Source organism: Amblyraja radiata, chromosome 1 (assembly GCF_010909765.2).
Source record: "Amblyraja radiata isolate CabotCenter1 chromosome 1, sAmbRad1.1.pri, whole genome shotgun sequence".
Classification (NCBI taxonomy): Eukaryota; Metazoa; Chordata; class Chondrichthyes; order Rajiformes; family Rajidae; genus Amblyraja; species Amblyraja radiata.
In genome coordinates, this window is record NC_045956.1 from 10,407,255 (window position 1) to 10,430,854 (window position 23,600).

General features: G+C 43.5%; 1 protein-coding gene across 2 annotated transcripts in view; it reads right to left on the bottom strand.

Annotated features, from left to right (window-relative positions):
• The window catches only part of fhip1a (FHF complex subunit HOOK interacting protein 1A), a 136,194-nt gene that overhangs the window by 62,493 nt on the left and 50,101 nt on the right, over nucleotides 1–23,600 (bottom strand). For both annotated transcript variants that reach the window (XM_033017580.1, XM_033017586.1), the window contains exons 2-3: nucleotides 9,502–9,732; nucleotides 3,389–4,012 (exon numbers count right to left, since the gene is read on the bottom strand). In XM_033017580.1, the coding sequence (XP_032873471.1) occupies nucleotides 3,389–4,012; nucleotides 9,502–9,603 (726 nt within the window). In that variant the 5' untranslated portion in view covers nucleotides 9,604–9,732. The remainder of the gene's footprint in view (nucleotides 1–3,388; nucleotides 4,013–9,501; nucleotides 9,733–23,600) is intronic.

Here is a 23,600-nt window from a genome sequence, read left to right on the forward strand (position 1 = left end):
GGGTGTTGCAATAACAGACAAATTGAAACAGGTCAGACTCAGAGATGGTTGGACACAGCTGGACTAGTATTGGAGAGAATGAGGGGTTGGATTCTCAGCTCAGCATAAAGTTAGATACAGAGACTTCACATTAGGCCTGTGGGGGAGATGGAATTGGTGAGTGGGGAAGAGAGGCTTCTGTGTAAATGGAGGAAAGTTTTCCTCATCCAGCACAGGATCCTGGACAAGCTTCCGAACAACAAAGAACCCGTTGCATTGTCAAAAGAGGTGGTGTTTAAAAACCTCTGGAAGCTTCAATTGTGGGGTGGAAGATTGCAACCTTCACGTGGTCCGCCCTGTTTCGACTAATGCAATCAACTCGACGTGCACAAACTTAAGGCTGTGCACGCCATGCGAAAGAAGAAGCTTGAATTGTGAATGTATTCAACTATACAATGCAATGTTCACAATAAATTACAGTATATAATGTTAAATAATACTCTGACCTGCCCAATTTTGATTGCATTAATTCTCCATACACTATTCACTGGGATTGCTTCACTTTTCCACCAACTAAGGGCTATAGGCCTGACTTTGGTATTATTGGAAAGAGAATGTATCAGCCCCAACAAACGCCCTCAATCCCAGTGTAGCACAGAACTCTACAGATCAAGAAATGTCATTTGAAATCCTCAATATCAGTATTGTTAGTGCTAAAATGACACACAAGAGACACAATCCTTTTAAGGGGAAACAGAGCAGAAAAACTCTCATCACACATTATTTTTCAATTTCCTGCTGGAGGGTACACATAATTTCTGCAGGTTGTAAATGTAAAGGGCCGGTCCCACGAGCATGCGACCTGCATGCGGCGAGCGCGACCAAACCGGAAACGCGGGCCGCGCGGGGGTCGAGTGATCCCCGTACAGGGCCGGCCCCACGAGCATGCGACCTGCATGCGGCGAGCGCGACCAAACCAGAAGCGGGGGCCGCGCGGAGGTCGAGTGAGTGACGTGAAGTTCGAGCGAAGTCCGCGGGAAATTCGCGCATGATGTACGGCTGACTTGACGCTGACATGATGCTGCGGGCCGGCAGGCCGTTGCCGCATGGAATTTTTGAACACGGTCAGTTTTTCGGAGCCCCGCGTGATGTCAGGACCAGCTCCGCTCAACTCCATACGGTTCCGGCGATCGAAGTGGGACTGGCCCCGCGAGGCCGTACGGCTCAAGCGACCACGTTAGGTCGCGCTTGCCACATGCAGTCGCATGCTGGTGGGACAGGACCTTAACTCTGTAGCTGCAGGGTGTAATCTACTTGACAAGTACCACACAACTCTACAGTGTGACCCACAATGGACGCTTCCCACAGCCAATTTGAAAATAGCTGTACTTGCTCAGACCCCTTCCTTCAGGAGAGTCAGGAACCAAAGATAAGCCTTTGATGCAGAGTATATTGGCTGGTTAGCTCTTACTGTCTTGCTAACAATATGAGAACTAACAATTGCACACTCGTTGGCTGCATAGAACGCCTCATGTTTGGACCAACACATGAAGCATTTAAACAATGGCACAAAAAGACAAGCCTTGGCCCAAGGTGGCCATTATTTAGATTACGAGCATTTTGTTTATCGAACTTGAAAATGTCTCACATTGGCACTACTATTTCTAACAAAGGTTATGTACAAGACATATAGTGCTGGAGTAACTCAGCCGTCAGGCAGCATCTGTGCAGAACACAGATAGGACCAACATCTGCAGTTCCTTACCTATTGTAGATTTATTATTATAAGCTCAGCCTACTACTACACCATTCATATTATCGCAAGCCGACATGTGCTGCCAGTCAGTACTGCTGCACAATAGGAGTAACATGCTGTAGTGTGTTGTTTAAGTTACTCAATAAATGCTGTTATACCAGATCTTGTGAGTATGTGTGATTTATTCAACTCTGCTTGGCACTAACGCATGCCAGAACCTAGGACTGGTAACTTTTGGGCCTGCTGTCCATCAAATATCTGCAGCCTGTGCCCCAGCAACTACTTCAACCACAGGTTCGTTCACCTCTTGCCGTCCACAAACAACTCCAACTGAAACACGATACCCAAAAGAGATATTTTTTGATTAATCCAGCAAACCACTTAAACCCCTCTCCAGTTGCCAAGTCGTTCGCCTTCAAACCAACAAGGCCTATGGCCGTTTGGGTTCCATCCACAGTCCCGCAAAAGAGCCACGCTCGTACCTGGTGAGTGCAGATGGGGTTATCTACGGACGCAACCTTAAACATCTCCTTCCCGTGAAGGAACCACGTCCTGCTGTCTCGTATCCTGATGCGACGCGTCCGATCAACCCATCTATTGACGGACTTTCTCTTCCCTGGCGCCCTGCAGCTGCAGACCCACCCCTGGTTGTGTCTCCAGCTCCCTCACCACCACGCTCGGTGCCCCGCTCGCCGTGTTTGTCCCCCTGGTCACCAACGCTCCCGCCAGCACGGGACCCCGACAATCTCGCCGGTGAAGGGAGGAGATGCCGATCTGTACCGTGCGTGCGCGCGCGGGACGGGTTTGTAGGCCGCCCCTTAGATACGGGGACTTTGTTTGAACCATCTGTACTTCCCTGTATGCGCTATTAGCGTTTTGGTTCCATTATTAATCAGTCAGCACCTAGTAACGGGCTTATACATATATATCCCTTTATTGTAGATGTGTTTCACTTCTTATTCTTGCAAGGAAAGATGTAGATCGGTTACTTTACTTACTAATCAATGTAGTGTTTTATTAATATAAGCTCCGCCTACTACCACACCATTCATATTATCACAAGCCGACAGGTGCTGCCAGTCAGTACTGCTGCACAGTAGGAGTAACATTCTGTAGTGTGTTGTATACGTTACTCTATAAATACTGTTGTACCAGATCTGTGAGTATGTGTGATTTACTCAACACCTATCCATGTTCTCCATAGATGCTGTCTGACCCACTAGAGTTACTCCGGCACTTTGTGTCTTTTTTGAGAACCAGCATCTGCAGTTCTTTGTTTCTACCATATAATACAGACAGAATGGGAGAGAGTGTATGCCAAACTTAAACATATATATATTGTAGTCAATGCCTACTATGTTCTGTTGTGCTGAAGCAAAGCAAGAATTTCATTGTCCCATCAGGGACACATGACAATAAACTCACTTGAACTTATTCTCAAACCTTTCACAAGATGCCTCTATATATCAGATTAAAATGTGGTATTTCTTAAGAACACCACTTTTAGAATTGTGTTCTTCAAGTGGTTCTGCCATGGATGAATAAATTGACCCAGGTTCTTTATGAAATAACAGTAATTTTTCAGGCCCAAATGTCAAATTTCCCATATCAAAAGATATCATAATTACCTACGCTGAATGCTGAAAATCTTACCGGACAAAAATATGTGCTATCCACAATGTGTCTGGCCACGGCCCGCTCTGCTGAGATAGACATGATAAACAGCAATGCATCTCGAGCTTGTTGCCCCACTCCTCCTTCTCGGTGAATGAAAGGAATCAGGAGTGAGAAAATGAGGAAGTTGGTTGCTCCCTGATCTTCACTGGTATGGAAAAAGAGTTCCAGGATGGAAGGATCCTTGGCCAGGATGGAACATAACTGGTTAAGCAATAGAACCAGTTCCGTCTCCACAACAGGAGTGCCAGTTCCAGAACATGCACTCAGCATCATCATTAAAGGCTTTAGAATTGGCTTGTGGTGCAGTAAAGGCTGGTGGCATTGGGTGACCAACATCTCATACATTTTGATTTGCTCGATTTTCATTTCGTCTGTAAACTCCCTTCGCAGACTCCACAGGAAAAGTTTCTCCATGACGTTTTCTGTCACTACAAACTCCAGGATGGGACCCATGGCAGCATCCACAGCTCGCTCCTCAATAAGCAGAAAGATCATGTGCTCAACATAATTCTGGACCGCACTTGCTTCATCAGAAGGAATAACGCCATGTCTTGCATTAGAGTTCTTCACTGGGTCGTGCCTTTCTAGGATCTTTATCACCTGAACAAGGAAAGGTTTGTTGCAATTAGTCAAATTTAATAAAAGGATATCCTTAGGTTTTCAATAATTACATCTTTGTTTGATTAGCAGCATGTTGCTTCAAATTAGCAGACTTACTATCCCAAGAAGAATGAAAATTACCAAAATCACACATCACCAAAATCACAAATCTCATAACCTATTGTTTAAGAAGGAACTGCAGATGCTGGAAAATCGAAGGTAGACAAAAATACTGGAGAAACTCAGCGGGTGCAGCAGCATCTATGGAGCGAAGGAAATAGGCAACGTTTCGGGCCGAAACCCTTCTTCAGACCCTTACAACCTATTTTGGAATGTGGACATGATAGGAATTCAGGCAAATTTATTATAGAATTGTAAGAATTTCATTGTTCTATCTGGGACATACAGGTATGACAATAAAACACTCCTGGCTCTTGACTAGTGCACGGGAAATAACTATATGCGGCAGGGTTTTGTAAAATGCTTTTCTCAGCAGGAGATGTGTCAAAGCAATGTCCAATATTTCTTTCTCCCATGGGCTACAAAAGCATCGGATGGTAAGCTGAAGCCCCTTGGCCTTTTCATTCATCTTCTATCTCTATTATATTGGCAGCAAGGTGGTGCAGCAACTGGTTCTGCTAGGTTAAATGACCACTGGAAATTTTATGGAGTTTAATGGCAAAACAAAATAAAAATGAGCTGATGAGGCATAAATTGCAGGGGTGAGAGGGCAAAGGAATTGTTCGTTTAACACACCAGTAAATAAATAAGCATGATGAACCACCAGGGCATCCATGGAGTTTAATACATTTGTTTTGTCACTGGGGTTAGATAATAGACAGTAGACAATAGGTGCAGGAGTAGGTCATTTGGCCCTTCGAACCAGCACCGCCATTCATGGTTGATCATCTCCAATCAGTACCCCGTTCCTGCCTTCTCCCCACATCCCCTGACTCCGCTATTTTTAAGAGCCCTGTCTAGCTCTCTCTTGAAAGCATCCAGAGAACCAGGTAAGTGAAGGAAAGAAGTGGCCCTTAATGCACATATTACAGCAGTTATTACTCGGTGAATTGGGAATGACTGCCTTGAATGTTGGGAGGAAATGTTGCATTCTTCACCTCTGCCCTGCTTTTGAAAATGGGGCTGAAATAGATTAATAATTGGAATAACATCCATTCATAAACCGGGTAATGGCTGCATTAATATAAAAGGAGTTTGAAGTGAACAGGTTAAACCAGTACATTACCATAAGAACAAACTCCCAGGTAGTCAGTGTCACTCATTAAAGGATTAACTAAATGACAGCCCACGCCCAAAGTATATGGGTTTGGTGCTTTTCGCCAGATGCTGGGAGTTGACTTGTGGAATGGAATTTCCTTAAAGACACTTCAGTTGCATTGAAAAATATGCTCATGTGGAATAAGAACATCCCACTCTTTATTCCAGAACAAACAAGGGACGTATTTATAACACAAACTGAAAATACTGGAAACATTCAGCAGATCAATTGAAAGAAAAATAAATAATTCATATGTGGATATTGTTCATCAGTAAGAACTTCTAGCCATAATAAAGGAATTTGAGGTTGTTGCTGCTGAGTCCACTGAGTACATCTGTATTCTATGATCCTGATTCTTAATTTCAAGACCACTTTTAAAATAAGCAATGATACAGCAGGAATTATTATGTGAAGCAAAAACACAGGGGGAACTCAGTGAGTCAGGCAGCATATATACAGGGAAATGGACAGATAACATTTTGTGTTGGGATACTTATTCAGTCTGAAGAAAGATCCTGACCAAAATGTCTGTTCATTTCCCTCCACAGCAGTTTGGTTTTTTTTTTGCTTCAGATTCCAGCATCTAGTTTCTTGTGCCCTAATTGCATATTCTGAAGGTCCACACCTTGCAATTTAGTTTTTCTTAACACATTTTTGGCATCCAGAACAAGCCCAAACCAGTAATCCAGAAAGAGACACGTTCGTCTGGTGCAACAGGTTCCTATTCACAATTACAATGACAAGCAATGTATTTAGGAGTAGTTATTTTACTCAAACCCCAAGAAAAACAAAAAGTGTAAATTGTGATGTGGTAACTGGATCAAATTAAATATCTATGAAATTAATGTGTTTAAGAGGGAACTGCAGATGCTGGAAATCGAAGGTGGACAAAAGTGCAAGAAGGGTTCTGAAGAAGGGCCTATTTCCTTCGCTCCATAGATGCTGCCCCACCCCGCTGGTTTCTCCAGCACTTTTGTCTACCTATGAAATTAATATCACCATTTACACAAAACATCTAATATTTCAATAATTTAGGGTGTGGCTGAGCACTGACTAAAAGCAAAACCTAAATTAACATATAATTGTAATGTCATTAGTACTGGGTTTGGCACAGCAGATTCACTTTTAGTGAGTGATGACTCTATGAAATGGTAAAACACACCAACATGAACGGTGAAGAAATAATGTATAAACTGAGGAAAGCCGTCTTCAAACTTGTCAAATTTTCGACATCAAATTAATTTGTCTTTGAATGTGAGCCCTTCTGTTTCCCAAAAGATGGTTCACAAAATCAGCTTTGTCATTGGAAAGTCAGTGAAGAAAACAGCAGATTTGTTGGCAATGCCTTGACATTTCTGTGGCAGTGATGTGAAGAAAATGAAACAGTAAAATGAACACTGCAGCAACTTATTTCCAGGACAAAACACATTGCATTTATATAACTCCTTTAAAATGTCCCAACACACGACACAGTGGCAATACACGCTAGAATTTAGAAGATTGAGGGGGGATCTTATAGAAACTTACAAAATCCTTAAGGGGTTGGACAGGCTAGATTCAGGAAGATTGTTCCCGATGTTGGGGAAGTCCAGAACAAGGGGTCACAGTTTAAGGATAAGAGGGAAATCTTTTAGGACCGAGATGAGGAAAACATTTTTTACACAGAGAGTGGTGAATCTGTGGAATTCTCTGCCACAGAAGGTAGTTGAGGCCAGTTCATTGGCTATATTTAAGAGGGAGTTAGATGTGGCCCTTGTGGCTAAAGGGATCAGGGGGTATGGAGAGAAGGCAGGGATGGGATACTGAGTTGGATGATCAGCCATGATCATATTGAATGGCGGTGCAGGCTCGAAGGGCCGAATGGCCTACTCCTGCACCTATTTTCTATGTTTCTATGTTTCTATGTACCTGTAGTAGTAAACAACATTTACTAGTCACATAAAATAATATTAATATAAGGGACTTTATCAAAGGGTTTTTTTATGGATACCTTCAAGCAGGAAAGAGACATAGAGGTACCAATGAACTTTTGGAGAGTATTTCATGACTTAGGAAGTTGAAGGTACAATTGTCAGTAGCAGAATTATTAAGTTTGGGGATGAACAAATTGCTACTTAAATGGGCACAGATATTTCAGATTTGAAAAGATTGGTCACAGAGAAAAACTGGGAAGATTGTGGAAGAAGACAGTTTAATATCTTCAATAAAAATAGGGATTTCACTCATTTTAATATTAAAAAATGATAATGAACATTATCATGAGGTCCTTCTGCAGATGTACAGAACCCTAGTGAGACCACACCTAGAGTATTGTGTACAGTTTCGGTCCCCTAATTTGAGGAAGGACATTCTTGCTATTGAGGGAGTGCAGCGTAGGTTTACAAGGTTAATTCCCGGGATGGTGGGACTGTCATGTGCTGAGAGAATGGAGCAGCTGGGCTTGTACACTCTGGAGTTTAGAAGGATGGGAGGGTATCTCATTGAAACATATATAAGATTGTTAAGGGCTTGGACACACTAGAGGCAGGAAACATGTTCCCGATGTTGGGGGAGTCCAGAACCAGGGGCTACAATTTAAGAATAAGGAGTAAGCCATTTAGAACGGAGACGAGGAAACACTTTTTCTCACAGAGAGTGGTGAGTCTGTGGAATTCTCTGCCTCAGAGGGCGGTGGAGGCAGGTTCTCTGGATGCTTTCAAGAGAGAGCTAGATAGGGCTCTTAAAAAATAGCGGAGTCAGGGGATATGGGGAGAAGGCAGGAACGGGGTACTGATTGAGGATGATCAGCCATGATCACATTGAATGGCGGTGCTGGCTCGAAGGGCCATATGGCCTACTCCTGCACCTGTTGTCTATTGTCATAACAATAAAGATGGCCTTGAGGAGGAGTAAATGGTAACAGAAGAAGTGCTGTGCCAGGAGACATTAACCCTTCAACCCTGAAATATTAGAGAAGTGGTTAAAAATACCAGTGGCTAAAGAAACCACTGGTATTTTGGAACAGTTGAAATCTAAATCTGTAAAAGCTTACTCATCACAAGGAGAAATGGTGTTCTCAAACATTTGTTGGGCTTTACTAAATCAACATCAGAAACTAACTGGACAGGAGCAGTGGACGGAGAATTAAATGGCTGGTTCAGGATCTTGGACAACTGAATGATCCTTCTAGATGGCTAAAAGGAGCACAGTATATATGGTTGATGATGGCAACATGCTACTGGTGGCAAAACAGCAGAGGATAATCCATTGAACATGGTGGAGGGGAAGTTGTAGAGAAGAGAATCCACACTATGGTTCTGGGAAGGGAGGGAAAAAAGATGAGTGAAGTGGTGCAGGAAATGGATCAAACTCATTGGAGGGCACTGACATCCCTAATGGGGCAGATGCTGTGGTTGAATGGAAAGGAAGACTTTGGAAGTGCTGTGCTCAGGGGATATTAACAATGAAAATATGGCAGAGGTGATGAAACCAACTGAATGGAGTATTCCCACAGGTACAGCCTGACCTGCCAAGTGTTCCCAAAATGTTCTGTTTTTGCTTCAGATTTCCAGCATCTGCAGTTTTTGTCTTTATTTTCAAGAATTGTCATATTCGTGCGTTTCTATTAGCAATGAGAGAGTACTCAGTAGAGACTGGATGTTTAAAATGATAAAAGTAATGACCTGGAGATGGTTAAAGTGACAGAATGCATCGTACGAGTTGTGGATGTTGATAGGAAAAGGTTGTATAAAGGAGAAAGTAATGTTTGAAACATGGCTTAAAGACCCGGTGGTGCTGCGGTAGAGTTGCTGCCTTAAAATGGCAGAGAACCGGGTTTGATCCTGACTACAGCAGGTCTGAATGGAGTTGGTACGTTCTCCCCATGACCTGCGTGGGGTTTCTCCAGGTGCTTCGGTTTCCTCCCACACTCTAAAGAAGTACAGGTTTGTAAGTTAATTGACTTGGTAAAATTGTAAATTGTCCCTAATGTGTGTAGGATAGTGTTATTGTGTGGGGATCGCTGGTCGGCTCGGACACAGTGGGCTGGAGGGTCTGTTTCCGCGCTCTATCGCTAAACTAAACTAAACTAAAACTAAACCCAACTCCGCAGGCTGCTTCCAACACATTCTACAAGCAGGACTATTCTCGTATCTTAATTTGCCCTTTCCCATAGTTTTAATAACAGATAGAAGAAACAAGCTGTGATTGATTTGGCATTAGACAGACTCACCTGAGCCCAATGGTTTTTAAACACAATGGTGCAGGTTTCCGAGTCCACTTCTGAGAGACTCGGGACCTGTCGACTCCCCTTGCTCAGGGCAGCTGAAGCCATGTTCTTCAGCAGATCTGCTCAGACCATGCCGGAAAAATGCCAGCTTAACATATGTCGCCCTTTTCCGCTATCCTGCTGTTCCAACAAACATGCTGTACCAAATCTGTCTAGTTTAAGATTTGTAATGACCTGAAAAAGAATAAACATAAATGCATATTAGTTAGTCCACTAATTTGTACTGTAGTCTGTTTTGTTGTGCTATTCTTATAACAAATGTAAGGCACTTTGGCCAACGAGAGTTGTTTTTTAAATGTGCTATATAAATAAATGTGACTTGACTAATTGAACAAAAACGCAAATATTTTAGACAGAAGCCCACAATCAAGTCCTTTTGCCATCATGTTTTCTCTTAACCATTTAAACATTTTCTACTTTAGAATTTTACATATTGAAGCAAAATTTTGAGGAGTGATAATGAATCACCAGTCACATCAGAAAGAATATTTTTGCTTCAGCTTTTATACCATCCCACTCTATTTATTGCCTCGTTGCCCTGAACCAGTCCTAAATGAATAACACTGGTCAATTTGGTTCACTCATAGAAGATTACACGAGTAGGTTCACATTCATTGGTTTGGGTAAAAATTCTGATCAAATTTCACCTCAGCCAGATGGCAAATTCCACATATCATTTCCCCTATTTCCACACACTGAGGCCAATATCATTCATTACTCAAATAAAGAGAGCAAGGTTTTCAAAACAATTGGGGTGCCCTTAGGTAGCACCGTACACATGCAGATAGTGGTCGATTGTGGTCACAGTGTGAATGATGCCACTGAGCTAGATGACATTGTGAGGGTGATGCATTGGTCTTTTTCTCTGAACCCGAAACTGAATATGCCCAAACAAAATAGAAATGGACATTTGTAATGTCCAAAAATGACGGAAAGAATCGGCGCCCATTTCACTAGATGTTTTCAAGAGAGAGTTAGATTTAGCTCTTAGGGCTAAAGGAATCAGGGGATATGGGGAAGAAGCAGGAATGGGGTACTGATTTTAGATGATCAGCCATGATCATATTGCATGGCGGTGCTGGCTCGAAGGGCCGAATGGCCTACTCCTGCACATATTTTCTATGTTTCCATTAAAAAGGTGAAAGTAGATGCCTTAGAACAATTCCATGCTCACTTAGCAGAAGTACTAGAAAATAATTATATACATTTTTTAAATATCTGTAAATATCCATTTGCTGACAGAAATATACCAACCATCATCAACTCTTCTTGTACATCTTCAGGTATTTTAGGGTCTGCTATATGCTCTCAGGTCTCTGACGAAGCAACGTCACAAAGAGCAACTTCACAATTTACAAGACGGTGGTGGTGTTTACACAAGCCTGAATTTCCAGCTTTGCTGTGAAAAAGTGCAGCTTGCACTTGCCCTGCTCTCAATAGAGTCACAGAGTGATCTAGTGTGGAAACAGGCCTTTGGGCCCAACTTGCCCACACCGGCCAATATGTCCCAGCTACACTAGACCTACCCGCCAGCATTTGGTGCATAAACTACAGCAAACCCAAATCAATTAGGAGCAGGCGAGGGCATTCGATCCAATTTGTGATCCCAGCTACAAAGACAGATGTGTACAGCAATTCGTTCTTCCCCCGCACAATTAAAGCATGGAATAATCTCCACCCAACTATAGTTACCCAACCAGATGCAACTAAATTTAAAGTAGCTCTTTCTTACCAATAACCCTTTCTGGCTTAAGCCCTCCCTTCACCACTTCCAGTTTAAATTCCATTTGGAATATTTTGGAGGACCAAGAAACCAAGAACCAAGAACTGTCCCATCCATGTACCTGTCTAACTGCGTCTTAAATGTTGGGATAGTCCCTGCCTCAACTACATTCTTCTTGACCCATGCATCCACCAGCCTTTGTGTGAAAAAGTTATCCCTCAGATTCCAATTAAATAATTTCCCCTACACCTTAAACCTACGTCCTCTGGTCCTTGATTCACTTATTCTGGGCAAGAGCCTCTGTGTATCTACCCAATCTATTCCTTGATCGATTAGGACAGGAGGATTTGGACAAGGGTATTTCCACAAGGTGGCGCCCTCAGCGATGGCAGCCTCGCCAAAAGTCTGTCTGTCTTCTCGTCTTTTTTGTTATTTTTAGTGTGTTTTAAAAGTATGTGTTAACGTTCTCCGGTTTGTTTTATGTGGGGGTGGGGGAGGGGAGGTCGGGGGAAACCTTTTTCAATCTCTTATCGTGCTGGAGATGCGATTGTTTTCCGGATCGTATCTCCGGTCGCTCTGCGACCCACTATCATGGAGCTGGCGGCCTTGCTCGAGACTGACTTTGAGCCCCACCGTGGAGTTGCGGGACTTACCATCGGAGCCTGTGATCCCTTGCCTGGGATCCACGCTCCAACCGTGGCCTATGGATTTCAACATCGAGGAGCTTGCAGTCTCGGGTAGAGACTAATGTCGGGAAGCTCCAAGTCGCAGAAGGTTCGACCAGCCCTGACCCGGGGTACGATCGCTCGGCGCGGGAGAGCTGAGATCCCCCCCCGATGCGGGAGCTTGATCGCCCCAACACGGAGGGCTCGACCGCCGGCTGCAGGAGCCAAGATCGCCCCAACAACGGAAGTTGGGAGAACAAAGAAGGGAAGATGACTGGGCTTTTTTTGCCTTCCATCACAGTGAGGAATGTGGGAGAGTCGCTGTGGTGGATGTTCATTTAAAAATGATTTGGGTGTCTTGTTGCTCTTTATTGGTATGGCTGTATGGCAAATCAAATTGCTCGTATGTTGCAAAATCCTTGGCTCATAAATTACTATTATGATTAAGATTATGAAGGCTTTGTGGCAAAGTTTGCGGATGATACTAAAATAGATGGAGGGGTAGGTGGTATACAGAAGGTCTTGGACAGGTTGGGAGAGTGGGCAGAGATGTGGCAAATAGAATATAGTGTAGCAAAGTGTGGAGTCATGCATTTGGAGATAGATCAGCCATGAATGAATGGCAGGGTAGACTTGATGGGCCGAATGACCTAATTCTACTCCTATTCCTTATGACCTCTCATAGAAACATAGAAAATAGGTGCAGGAGTAGGCCATTCGGCCCTTCGAGCTGATTCATGGCTGATCATCCAACTCAGTATCCTGTACCTGCCTTCTCTCCATACCCCCTGATCCCTTTAGCCACAAGGGCCACATCTAACTCCCTCTTAAATATAGCCAATGAACTGGCCTCAACTACCTTCTGTGGCAGAGAGTTCCAGAGATTCGCCACTCTGTGTGAAAAAAGTTTTTCTCATCTCGGTCCTAAAGGATTTCCCCTTATCCTTAAACTGTGGCCCCTTGTCCTGGACTTCCCCAACATCGGGAACAATCTTCCTGCATCTAGCCTGTCCAACCCCCTAAGAATTTTGAAAGTTTCTATAAGATCCCCCCTCAATCTTCTAAATTCTAGCGAGTACAAGCCGAGTCATGATCTTATACACTTCTACACGATCACACCTCATCCTCTTGCGCTCCAAGGAATAAAGTCCCAGCCTGCTCAACCTCTCCCTATAGCTCATACCCTCGCCAACGTCTTAGACAACTGCAACATGACCTCCCAACTTCTCCATTCAATACTCTGGCTGATGAAGGCTCATGTGTTAAAAGCCTTTTTGACCACCCGACCTACCTGCGACCACCTTCAGGGAACCATGCACCCAACAATGCTGAGATAATATCAAACGCTCAGCACACGACTCGAGGTTACAAATCCAATTCAGTCCATTTCTCCTGAAATCTATATGTCACAGCACCGAAAGCCACCAGCCAAGAAATACTAACCATTAAGGGCCTGTCCCACTTACGTGATTTTTTCGGCGACTTGCTGGCACCCGTCATATTCGCAGCAGGTCGCCGAAAATTTTCAACATGTTGAATATCCAGTGGCGACCAGATAAAGGTACGACTCTTTGAGCGACTACTCACGACCAAACAGGCGTCACCCCGCGACATGTCCTTTAGGTGACTTTAACCCTCAACCCTTAGGGCAGGTGGGAAGTTAATTTAGAAATTTCCAAACCCAAACCTTACCCACCCTCCCTCTGGTTATAACTGTGATGAGGCAGCACTTGGTCTAACAACGTGTTTCAGGAGGGGGATATTTTATTTTGATTAGCTGTTGCAGCTTCAATGTGAGTCACCTTGGGAGTCAAAGGGAGCAACCAGGTAGTACGTATGATTGGATTAATTGTCACGGCAGCACTGCTTTTGGCCATGTAACATGTCCACACTTTCAATGCTCCAAGGGTGGCCGAGAACAACTTGTGAATAGATGCTTCCTTACGTTTGCAGTTCAATCCCATCCAAATCCCATTCCCATCTGCTCCTTTGACCCAATGTGACTTTCTTCCATCCTCCCACAATTAGAGATTGTTCAACTTTTTTTTCTGTCCACTTGGCTGTTTCTATCCTTCAGGGAGAAGTGAAGAATCACGTCAATGTATCTCATTAGCTCCAAGGAAAATAGGAACAAAAGTGGAGGTCAGGATCCTGTGTGGATCTTGGCAACACCCTCAGTCAACTGTAAGAAACCATCTGAATGTGGTTTTGGACACAGCAGGCAAGAATTACTAACATTCTCAGTGTTAACTCTGCCTTCTGCTGCCCTCCCTGATGCACATGGCCACCTCCGAGAGGCACTGCGCCAAATCTACTCCAATACTCATGGCCATGCCATAAAAAAATCCAGTTTGGGAAATATACAGCTGGTGGGTGAGTATCCGAAGCTCCCGATGGTTTATGAATTTCTCCAGCAAGTAGGAAAACCAGAAAATCTGGATACAAAATTTAAAGCTCTATTGCTGTATGGAGAGTCAGGGAGCGATAGACAAGGCAGTAGTTGAGGAGTGAAGATATTACAGTCTGAAGAAGGGTCTCGACCCGAAATATCACCCATTCCAGAGGCGCTGCCTGTCCCGCTGAGTTACTCCAACATTTTGTGTCTATCTTCATATTACACTGACATCTCAGCCAACAGCTCTCCTTCTTAACATTTGCCACATTGCTGCCGTTAAAGAATACTCGCCAGGCTTGAGCATGAAATCTAATAATAAAAGGCTCATTAATCACACGTGTAACACTTTGGCGAGTTCCAAAGTTGTGAAATGTGCAACAAAAATGCAATCCTCTTTTCTTTCAACGAGTGCATAATATTAATTGATTTAAGTGTGTGCTTCTTTAACAGATTCAATATTTCAGTTAATAAGTCAAGGGCGTTTCATAAGTGTCCATTGTTATAAAAGAACGACAACAAGAGCCCTTTTAGATCAATAAATAATATTCATCTTAAGGTACACGTGTAGAGCACGATTTTCACAATTATCCCCAGTGATATTTATGTTGTGTTTCTTAAGAGGATTTTATATGAGTAAAGAGAGTTCTACAACACAAAAAAAGTAAATCTGCTGCATAATTCATTTCAAAAAATATATAATGAGTTTGGCTATCAACGTAACCAAGAACAATGACAAACAAATAGCATGAGGAACACAAAAATGCTGGAGAAACTCAGCGGGTGCAGCAGCATCTATGGAGCGAAGGAGATAGGCAACGTTTCGTCCCGAAACGTTGCCTATCTCCTTCGCTCCATAGATGCTGCTGCACCCGCTGAGTTTCTCCAGCATTTTTGTGTACCTTCGATTTTCCAGCATCTGCAGTTCCATCTTAAACAAATAGTATATATCAATACATTATTAATTAATGGAATTCACAGTTTATTATTGCTTATTTATTTTACAAAGCCACAAATAGATGAAATGCATAACAGATAATAACCTCCTTTTAAGTTTAATACCAACAGCTCGCTCTATTTCTTTATTTTTTTCACTTAGGTATTATTAATGGGTTAATTGTATAGCAAATGATAAATCACAATCATGTAAGCAAGGAAAGTTTCCAGTTCAGTGGCTCACAATTGTATTGCTCTCCAGGCTGATCAATTAAAACATCCAATATATAACGATAACATGCAAGCAGTTTACGAAAGCACCTGCTTGTCAAAACAATTGCACCTTGTAAAAGCCAGCAAACTATTCACATTACAGTCAAAGTCCAAGATATGCAGGAGATATATTCCTGATAAAAGCAGAGTTGAATCCGAGTCACTCGAGCAATAAATCAGTGGAGAATAAAACAGGGGGGAAAGCGATCTGGCACCAAGACCTGGTAACTTTAATGAAGAACTAGACCAAGTGCAGACCCGCTGGGTCTGTTCCTCCAACGTGCGGTTGCGGGGGGCGGGGGGGGGGGGGGAGGGGGATTGAAAGTGCGATGACAGCGTCGGCTTGAATCGAGAGCGGGTAGCGGTGCCGCGAGCGCAAGGGCATTGTGACGTCCGCAGCTGCTGATTTAAAGAAAACAGTAAGTTTTTTGTGAAGGGTTTTATTGAAAATGTGTACAGAAAAATGACCGCATTTAACGAGGGGTGGATATGCAAATGTAAAAGTAAAATCGCTAGCGAAATGGTAAAAATCCTGGCGTTTTTGCGTCTGGTTTTCGCGGAGTAACGAATCAAAGGCAAAATGCCGTACACCCACACCCACACACACACACAGAGTTTTAAATGTATATAGATAAATGGGTGTTTGAATACAGAACATTGGGATTAACAGTCCCATGTAAACCTTTCTTCACAACAGTGGCAAATGGTTACTGAGCCACGGAAAAATCTCCGGATGGGGGGGGGGGGGGGGGGGGGGGGGAAGAGCTGCGCAGTGGAGCAAAGCAAATGGGCATCAGCAGTTTCCATTACACCTGACAGGAGGTGATGAGCAAGGCCATTGCATCACATCAGCAATGGCCAACTCTTAACCATGCCAATCCAACCATGCAACACAAGTCCCACATCAAAACCCTGAAAGGGCTGATCTCTCACTCCAGACAACCTAACACCATGTGGAGAGGATGTGGAGAGGATGTGGAGAGGATGTGGAGAGGATATGGAGAGGATGTGGAGAGGATGTTTCGTTAGTGGGATCGTCAAGGACTGGAGGTTATAGCCCTCAGAATTAAAGGATGTTCTTTTAAGAAGATGAGGTGAAATGTATTTAGTCAGAGGGTGGTGAATCTGTGGAATCCATTGCCTGGATGCTGTGGAGGCAAAGTTAGTGGATATGTTTAAGGCAGAGATAGATAGATAGATTCTTGATTAGTACAGGTGTCAGAGGTTATGGGGAGAAGACAGGAGAATGGGGTTGGGAGGGAGAGATAGATCAGCCATGAATGAATGATGGAGTAGACTTGATGGGCCGAATGGCCTAATTCTGCTCCTATTCCTTATGACTTATGACTTAACACCAGCCTTTATTTGTAGCCCATGCACAGCAAGCCTGTGGGGCTGAGCCATTGCTACAGGAATGTCAGCAGAGGGCTGGGTTAGTGCCATTGTCCTGGCACAACAGTGGGAAGGGCAGGTGTTTAAGACCACGTAAAGAAGATGCAGGGTTGGATTGGAACACTGGTTACATTAGACGTGCATCGATGCAACTCAAAACCATGCAACTGAGGTTTCTGCCGGTATCTATTCCCCAAGCTGCACAGTGCCTGACTCTAATACGATTTTATTTTTAGACATACTCAGGGGTATTTAAGCTTAACATTGTAGATGCAGTGTGACTTCCTTATGCTTAAGGATTGCTGGTAACTGACAGGGGCAGGACATTCTGTGGTGAGCTATGAATAAAATGGCTCAAAATAGTAATGATCTGTTATTAACCATCAGTTAACATATCGCATCCTTTTTCTTCCAACACAAACATACAGGAACAGTTCCACAACAACCTTAATGTAAATCATTAGGCAGATTTCTAATACAGTTAATTCAAGGCTTATCTGTTCTCTCAAATGGACACCTGAGATCCCAAGGCCCTAATTTGAAGAAAGGCAGGGAGAATATTTCCCTGGTGAAAATCAAACTGCTGAATCAGAAAATGCTGAAAACCCTGAGTAAAAGAGGCAGCACCTGTGGAAAAAAAATAGTTAACCTTTCATATAACAACCCTAAGTCAGAAATTTGGAAAAGCAGTCTGAAGAAGGGTCCTGACCCGAAACATCACCTATTATTTTTCTTCAGAGATGCTGCTTGACCCGCTTAGTTACTCCAGCATTTTGCATCTATCCAAGACAGAAAACAAGTTTGTTTTAAGCAGCAGAGGGGATTGGGGAGAGGGGGGAAGAAATGTTTACTTTGCATCTCCCCACTGGCACAGCTGGATCGGCTGGCAATCTCAACACATCTGCATTTTGGAGATTGACATTGTTTTATTTGTGTTCTTTTCCTAACTCTCTCATTAACCCATCAAAAAGCAAACTTCACCTATAGCTCATTCTTAGAGTAACCATGACATCGCCCTATCAGAGTCCTTTCCAACCCCACCCCTCTCCCACACCCTCCGCAACTTAACTTACTTGTTTTCTTTCCTTCACAAATCTTCCACCAGAAACATTACCTCATCTCCGTTCTAAGCCACTTAGGACGGAGATGAGGAGAAACTTTTCACACAGAGGGTTGTGGGTGGATCTGTCAACCTCAGAAGGCAGTGGATTACAAATATGTCGGAAATACTACATCTTGAGGAAATGAGACTTGCTCTAGCAGGAAAACAAGAGCAATTCTTCAGAATATGGTCACCTTTCATTGATTTGTTACAGGTGTAATATGGTGCAACACAACCCAGGAAAATAATATTTTAGAATTAGATGGGTGTGAATTGTTAGGAATTAGACACATTCCCTTTCCTTCTAGCTTAGCCTTACCTTTTTTAGATTCCTTACTTATTTTCATTTTCTTTTCTTAAGGCCCCCCTTTTCTGTGGGGCTTTTTTTTCCTTCTTTTCTTTCCACATTTTCAAGCACGCAGTCTACTTAACCAGTATCATTCACTTAACGCCAACTACTGCGGACTACACTCCACTACTATCCTCACTCTTTTCTTCTTTCTCTCTTTTCCTTTCTCTTTTTCTATTATAGGTTAAAGTTTGAAGAAAAAAAAAAGAAGTTGTACAAGAAATGTAATATGATGCATATTATGATTAAGTACATCACTTCTAATAAAAAATTTAAATTTTTAAAAAGGCAGTGGAGGCTTTCAAGAGAGAGTTAGATAGAGCACTTAAAGATAGCTGAGTCAGGGGATATGGGGAGAAGGCAGGAACGGGGTACTGAATGTGGATGTTCGGCCATGGAATGGATTCAATTTATTGTCGTTGCACTTTTCAGTGCAATGAAATGGTTTAGCCTGCAGTGATAACATAGAATAAATAATAAAACAAACACTCAACACAGCTGGCTCGAAGGGCCGAATGGCCTACTCCTGCCCCTATTGTCTATTATCTCTCTTTTTCAAAACTGCTGCCTGATCTGCCAAGCGTTTCCAGCAATTGATGTTGGCGTCCTGCCAATTTATTCTTCAAGTGAGATCAATTAAACAAAAATCATTCATTTATTCATACTACTGTGTACAAAGTTTACTGTGCAAATCTGTCAGCGCAATGCCCAAAACTTTGGCATTGTGTAGACAAAATCTGAATTAACTAATTTTATACCAGTTTCTGCGTCAATTGCTCCATAATGACATGAACTTTTTCAAAGCATTTTTTTTTCAACAGCAACATTGATATACTGCCAAGATTCAATTCTGATGATATTTTCAACCAAAAAGGACACAAAGTGCAGGAGTAACTCAGCGGGTCAGGCAGTATCTCTGGAGAACATGGATAGATGATGTTTCAGGTCTGTTCAGGTCATGTAGGTTCCTGAAGTGCTCTCAGAGCCAATATCAACACTGCCATTACACTGAGAAAACTTCACCCTAGGATTATGCTGATATATGCCACATTGGATTGGATTCAATTTTATTGTCATTGCACTTCTCAGTGCAACAAAATGGTTTAGCCTGCAGTCATAACATAGAATAAATAACAAAACAAACACTCAACACAGTTTAAAGTCCCAAAGTCATTGTCTCTTCCCTCCTTGTTCTCCCTCTGCCCTGAGACAATCCAGGCCTCCGATCTTGTGACCCTGCCATATTCCACTTTAGTGCTCAAAGCTGCATTGCAGAAGTGAAATAAAAAACTCCACCTTTGGATTTTTGATAACACTGTGTTTGTGCAATTATACCCAAGAATGACATTTGCCTGCATTCCTCTACTCCTCAAAAATCTGTGCATGTTCCTCAGTGGTCGCATTGAAAAACAAATGCTGCCAATGAGAAGATAGTAAAATTACATCCTTTTATCCTTTACATCCCGTAATTTGTGATGAGACTTTGATGTAAACTTGCATTTGTTTGTTGCAGGAGCGATATTAATCTATTTTGTTTCTAACTAATATCTTGGCAAGATAATGGTGAACAAACAGATAAACAAATGCCGAGAACTATATTCTGCATCTGTATCTCGCACTTTGCTCGACCAGTCTGGTCTCGACCCGAAACGTCATCCATTCCTTCTCTCCAGAGATGCTGCCTGTACCGCTGAGTTACTCTTGCATTTTGTATCTATCTTCGATTTAAACCAGCATCTGCAGTTCCTTCCTACACATTTTGCTCTATCTATTGTATGTGTTCGACTCGATTATATTTATGTATAGTATTATCTGATCTGATTAAATAACATGCAAAACAAAGCTTTTCACTGTACCTCAGTACATTGACAATAATATACCTACAGGTAGACAAAAGTGCTGGAGAAACCCAGCGGGTGCAGCAGCATCTATGGAGCGAAGGAGATAGGCAACGTTTCGTCCCGAAACGTTGCCTATCTCCTTCGCTCCATAGATGCTGCTGCACCCGCTGAGTTTCTCCAGCAATTTTGTCTACCTTCGATTTTCCAGCATCTGCAGTTCCTTCTTAAACATAATAAACCTACACCTAGCCTAAACCTAAAAAGAGGTTCCCTCGTGTCCTGACTAATTGTATTCTTCAGACTCAGCCAAATAAAAAAGATCAGAATAACTTAACTCTTGGATTCAGGTTTTACATGTCATTAAAACCCATATAACTCATTGTGGATAGTGGTAATGGGAATGCCAAGCTTTGCCCTCCAATATCAAGTAGTGAAATCTCAAATGATCAAGTCATATCAAAGCAATCTGTTTAATACTACAGAGAGATTTCAATGAGCCATGGTTGACACTGGGAAATTAGATACTTGAGCTCATCATTAATTTTGCAACAGCCAAGTGAATAAGAAAGTGAGGTGATGACATCATACTCTTTAAACTTTGATTGGTTGAGGAAAAATGAGTACATATGGTTCATCCTCCACAATATATACACACAGCACCAAGAAGATAACTTTCTACCCTAAATATAGAACCACACACTTTCACGAATTAGGTCACCTTCATCTACAAATAACTACTTGTACTCCTCGTGCAAAAGCATGCAACAGCGAACTGCCATCAGCTCATGCTACTCTCCAAATTATTCTATACATATGGTGCTATACATATGAGCTAAATTTATATTGAAATAAGAATCAGTTTTATTTTTCCCCTGAGTTTTTCTCCCCCCAGTGAACTGAGATTTAAATTTGGTAAATAATCTAAAAAGAGTCATCACACTAAGGCAGTGGAGTATAAAGTCCCTTTTGCCTGTTTTTAGGAACACAAATGATGATCTTGCCAATGGGCACTGGTACGATACAACACCATAGAACATTTATTTATCCCAGGAGGGAAATTGATCTGCCAACAGTCACAACATAAAAACACAAAATACATGAAACATGAAATTAAAGTGACGAGTGGAAAGGATTGGGGACGTGCAAAGATTGCGAGGGGGATGGGGGGGGGTGGGGAGTCAGTCTCAGTCTGCCAGAGGAGGTCGTTGAGGCAGGTACAATCACAACATTTAGTTGTGATTCTACCAACGCATCACCGGTTCATCGCTCCCCTCCATTGAGTCTGTCCAAAGCAAGCGTTGTCTGCGAAGGGCGCTCAGCATCGCCAAGGACTGCTCTCACCCCAACCACGGACTGTTTACCCTCCTACCATCCGGGAGGCGCTACAGGTCTCTCCGTTGCCGGACCAGCAGGTCCAGGAACAGCTTCTTCCCTGCGGCTGTCACTCTACTCAACAACGTACCTCGGTGACTGCCAATCCCCCCCCCCCCCCCCCCCCCCCGGACACTCCTCCCACAGGAAAAACACTATGACTGCATGCATGTAAATATATTTATTTATTGCTCATATTCTATGTCGCTCTTCCAGGGAGATGCTAACTGCATTTCGTTGTCTCTGTACTGTACACTGACAATGACAATTAAAGTTGAATCTGAATCTGAATCTGAATTTAAAAGGCATTTGAACATTTATATGGATTGAAAAGGTTAAGAAGGATATGGGCCAAAGGCAGGCAGGAGAAGGATCCTAACCCGAAACGTTACCGATCCATATTCTCCAGAGATGCTGTCTAAGTGGCCGAATGACTCCAGCGCCATGTCATAGAGTCATACAGCGTGGAAACAGGCCCTTCGGCCCAACTTGCCCACGCCAGCCAAGTTGCCCCATCTACACTACTCCCACTCAGACATTGTGGTGGAGGTGGGGGTGGGGGGGGGGGGGGGGGGGGAAGGGGGGAGTTAGCCGGAAGAGGGGTGCGGTCAGAACAAAGCCTGGAAAGTGATAGGTGGATTCAGGTGAGGAGACTAGAAAGAATGCCTGATTCCACAGCGGAGGCAGCAAAAAACACTTCCCTCCCATTCTTCAGCAGTTATTTCCAGCCTTAAAGAAACAATTAGTCGACACTCAGTTCATGTGGCGACGTCTAATTAATAAATGCTGTTCAATAATTTAACATAGTGCACTTACAATAAAGACTGCATAAGCAATAAAGATAAATAAGTATCAAGATCTGAGTTCACCTCACTATGAACACAATGGTGAGAATGTGTGGTGGAGCCAAGGTCAGTGGTCCAAGGCCTGCCCTGGGTAAATTTAGTTTGCACAGAATCCTGACGAGATGTCTCCTGATGAGCTGCAGCACAACACTGGACAACAGGAGCAGAGGAATGCTGGCACTCAATAAGTCATAAAGACAACATACTAACAGACAAGGGCTAAGTTAGGGTTACAGTGGGGGATGCAGATTACTCCGGGTGGGGAAGCCCTAACTTTCCTTCCAGACTGAAAGAGTGGCACCTGCTTTGACAAAGGCTGGAGATGATGTATTCACACACCATGTGTGTGTGTGGGGATGTCGTGGTGTAGCAAATGCTATTCAAGGCCCTGCGCAAAGTCCTAACCATATTCCTAAAGGCCCAGTCCCACTTTCCCGAGTTTCTCACGAACTCTCCCGAGTTTTCCCCTTGATTCGAACTTGGGGAATTACGGTAATAGCCGTTAGTAGGTACTCGGGGCTATTTTTTTAACTCGTGGACATTTTTCAACATGTTGAAAAAACGTCCCGACTTACCTGATGCCCCGAGTTCCTACGGCTGGCATTACGAGCCGCTACGAAACATCTACGGACTCGCTACCGACATTCCCAGAGTTCGAATCCAGGGGAAAACTTGGGAGAATTCGTGATTAACTCGGGAAAGTGGGTCAGGGCTTTAACAGTCACACAATGCTGGAGTAACTGTGCGGGACAACCGACATCTCTGGAGAGAAGGAATGAGTGACGTTTCGGGTCAAGACCCTTCTTCCACCACCCATTCCTTCTCTCCGGAGATGCTGCCTGTTCCCCCACGCCAGGTCCTCCTTGGGTCTCGGCGACCCGTCCTCCGGCTCCCACGTGCTCCGTTGTTGACCGCCGGTGCCATCCTCGACCTCAGCCGCTAGCCTGACCTCGACAGCCGGCGCCATCAACGACCATCGATCGCTACAACCGCGACCTCTACCGCCAGCATCGTCGTCGACCTCCGACCTCAATCGCCAGCGACCCCTTCGTCGACCTCCACCCGGTGTCCACTCCTGACGCCTACACGGCCCAGGCCCAGAGTCCGGCCGCAGGGATCCACCAACCCAGAGTCTCAAGTCAAGTTCAAGTGA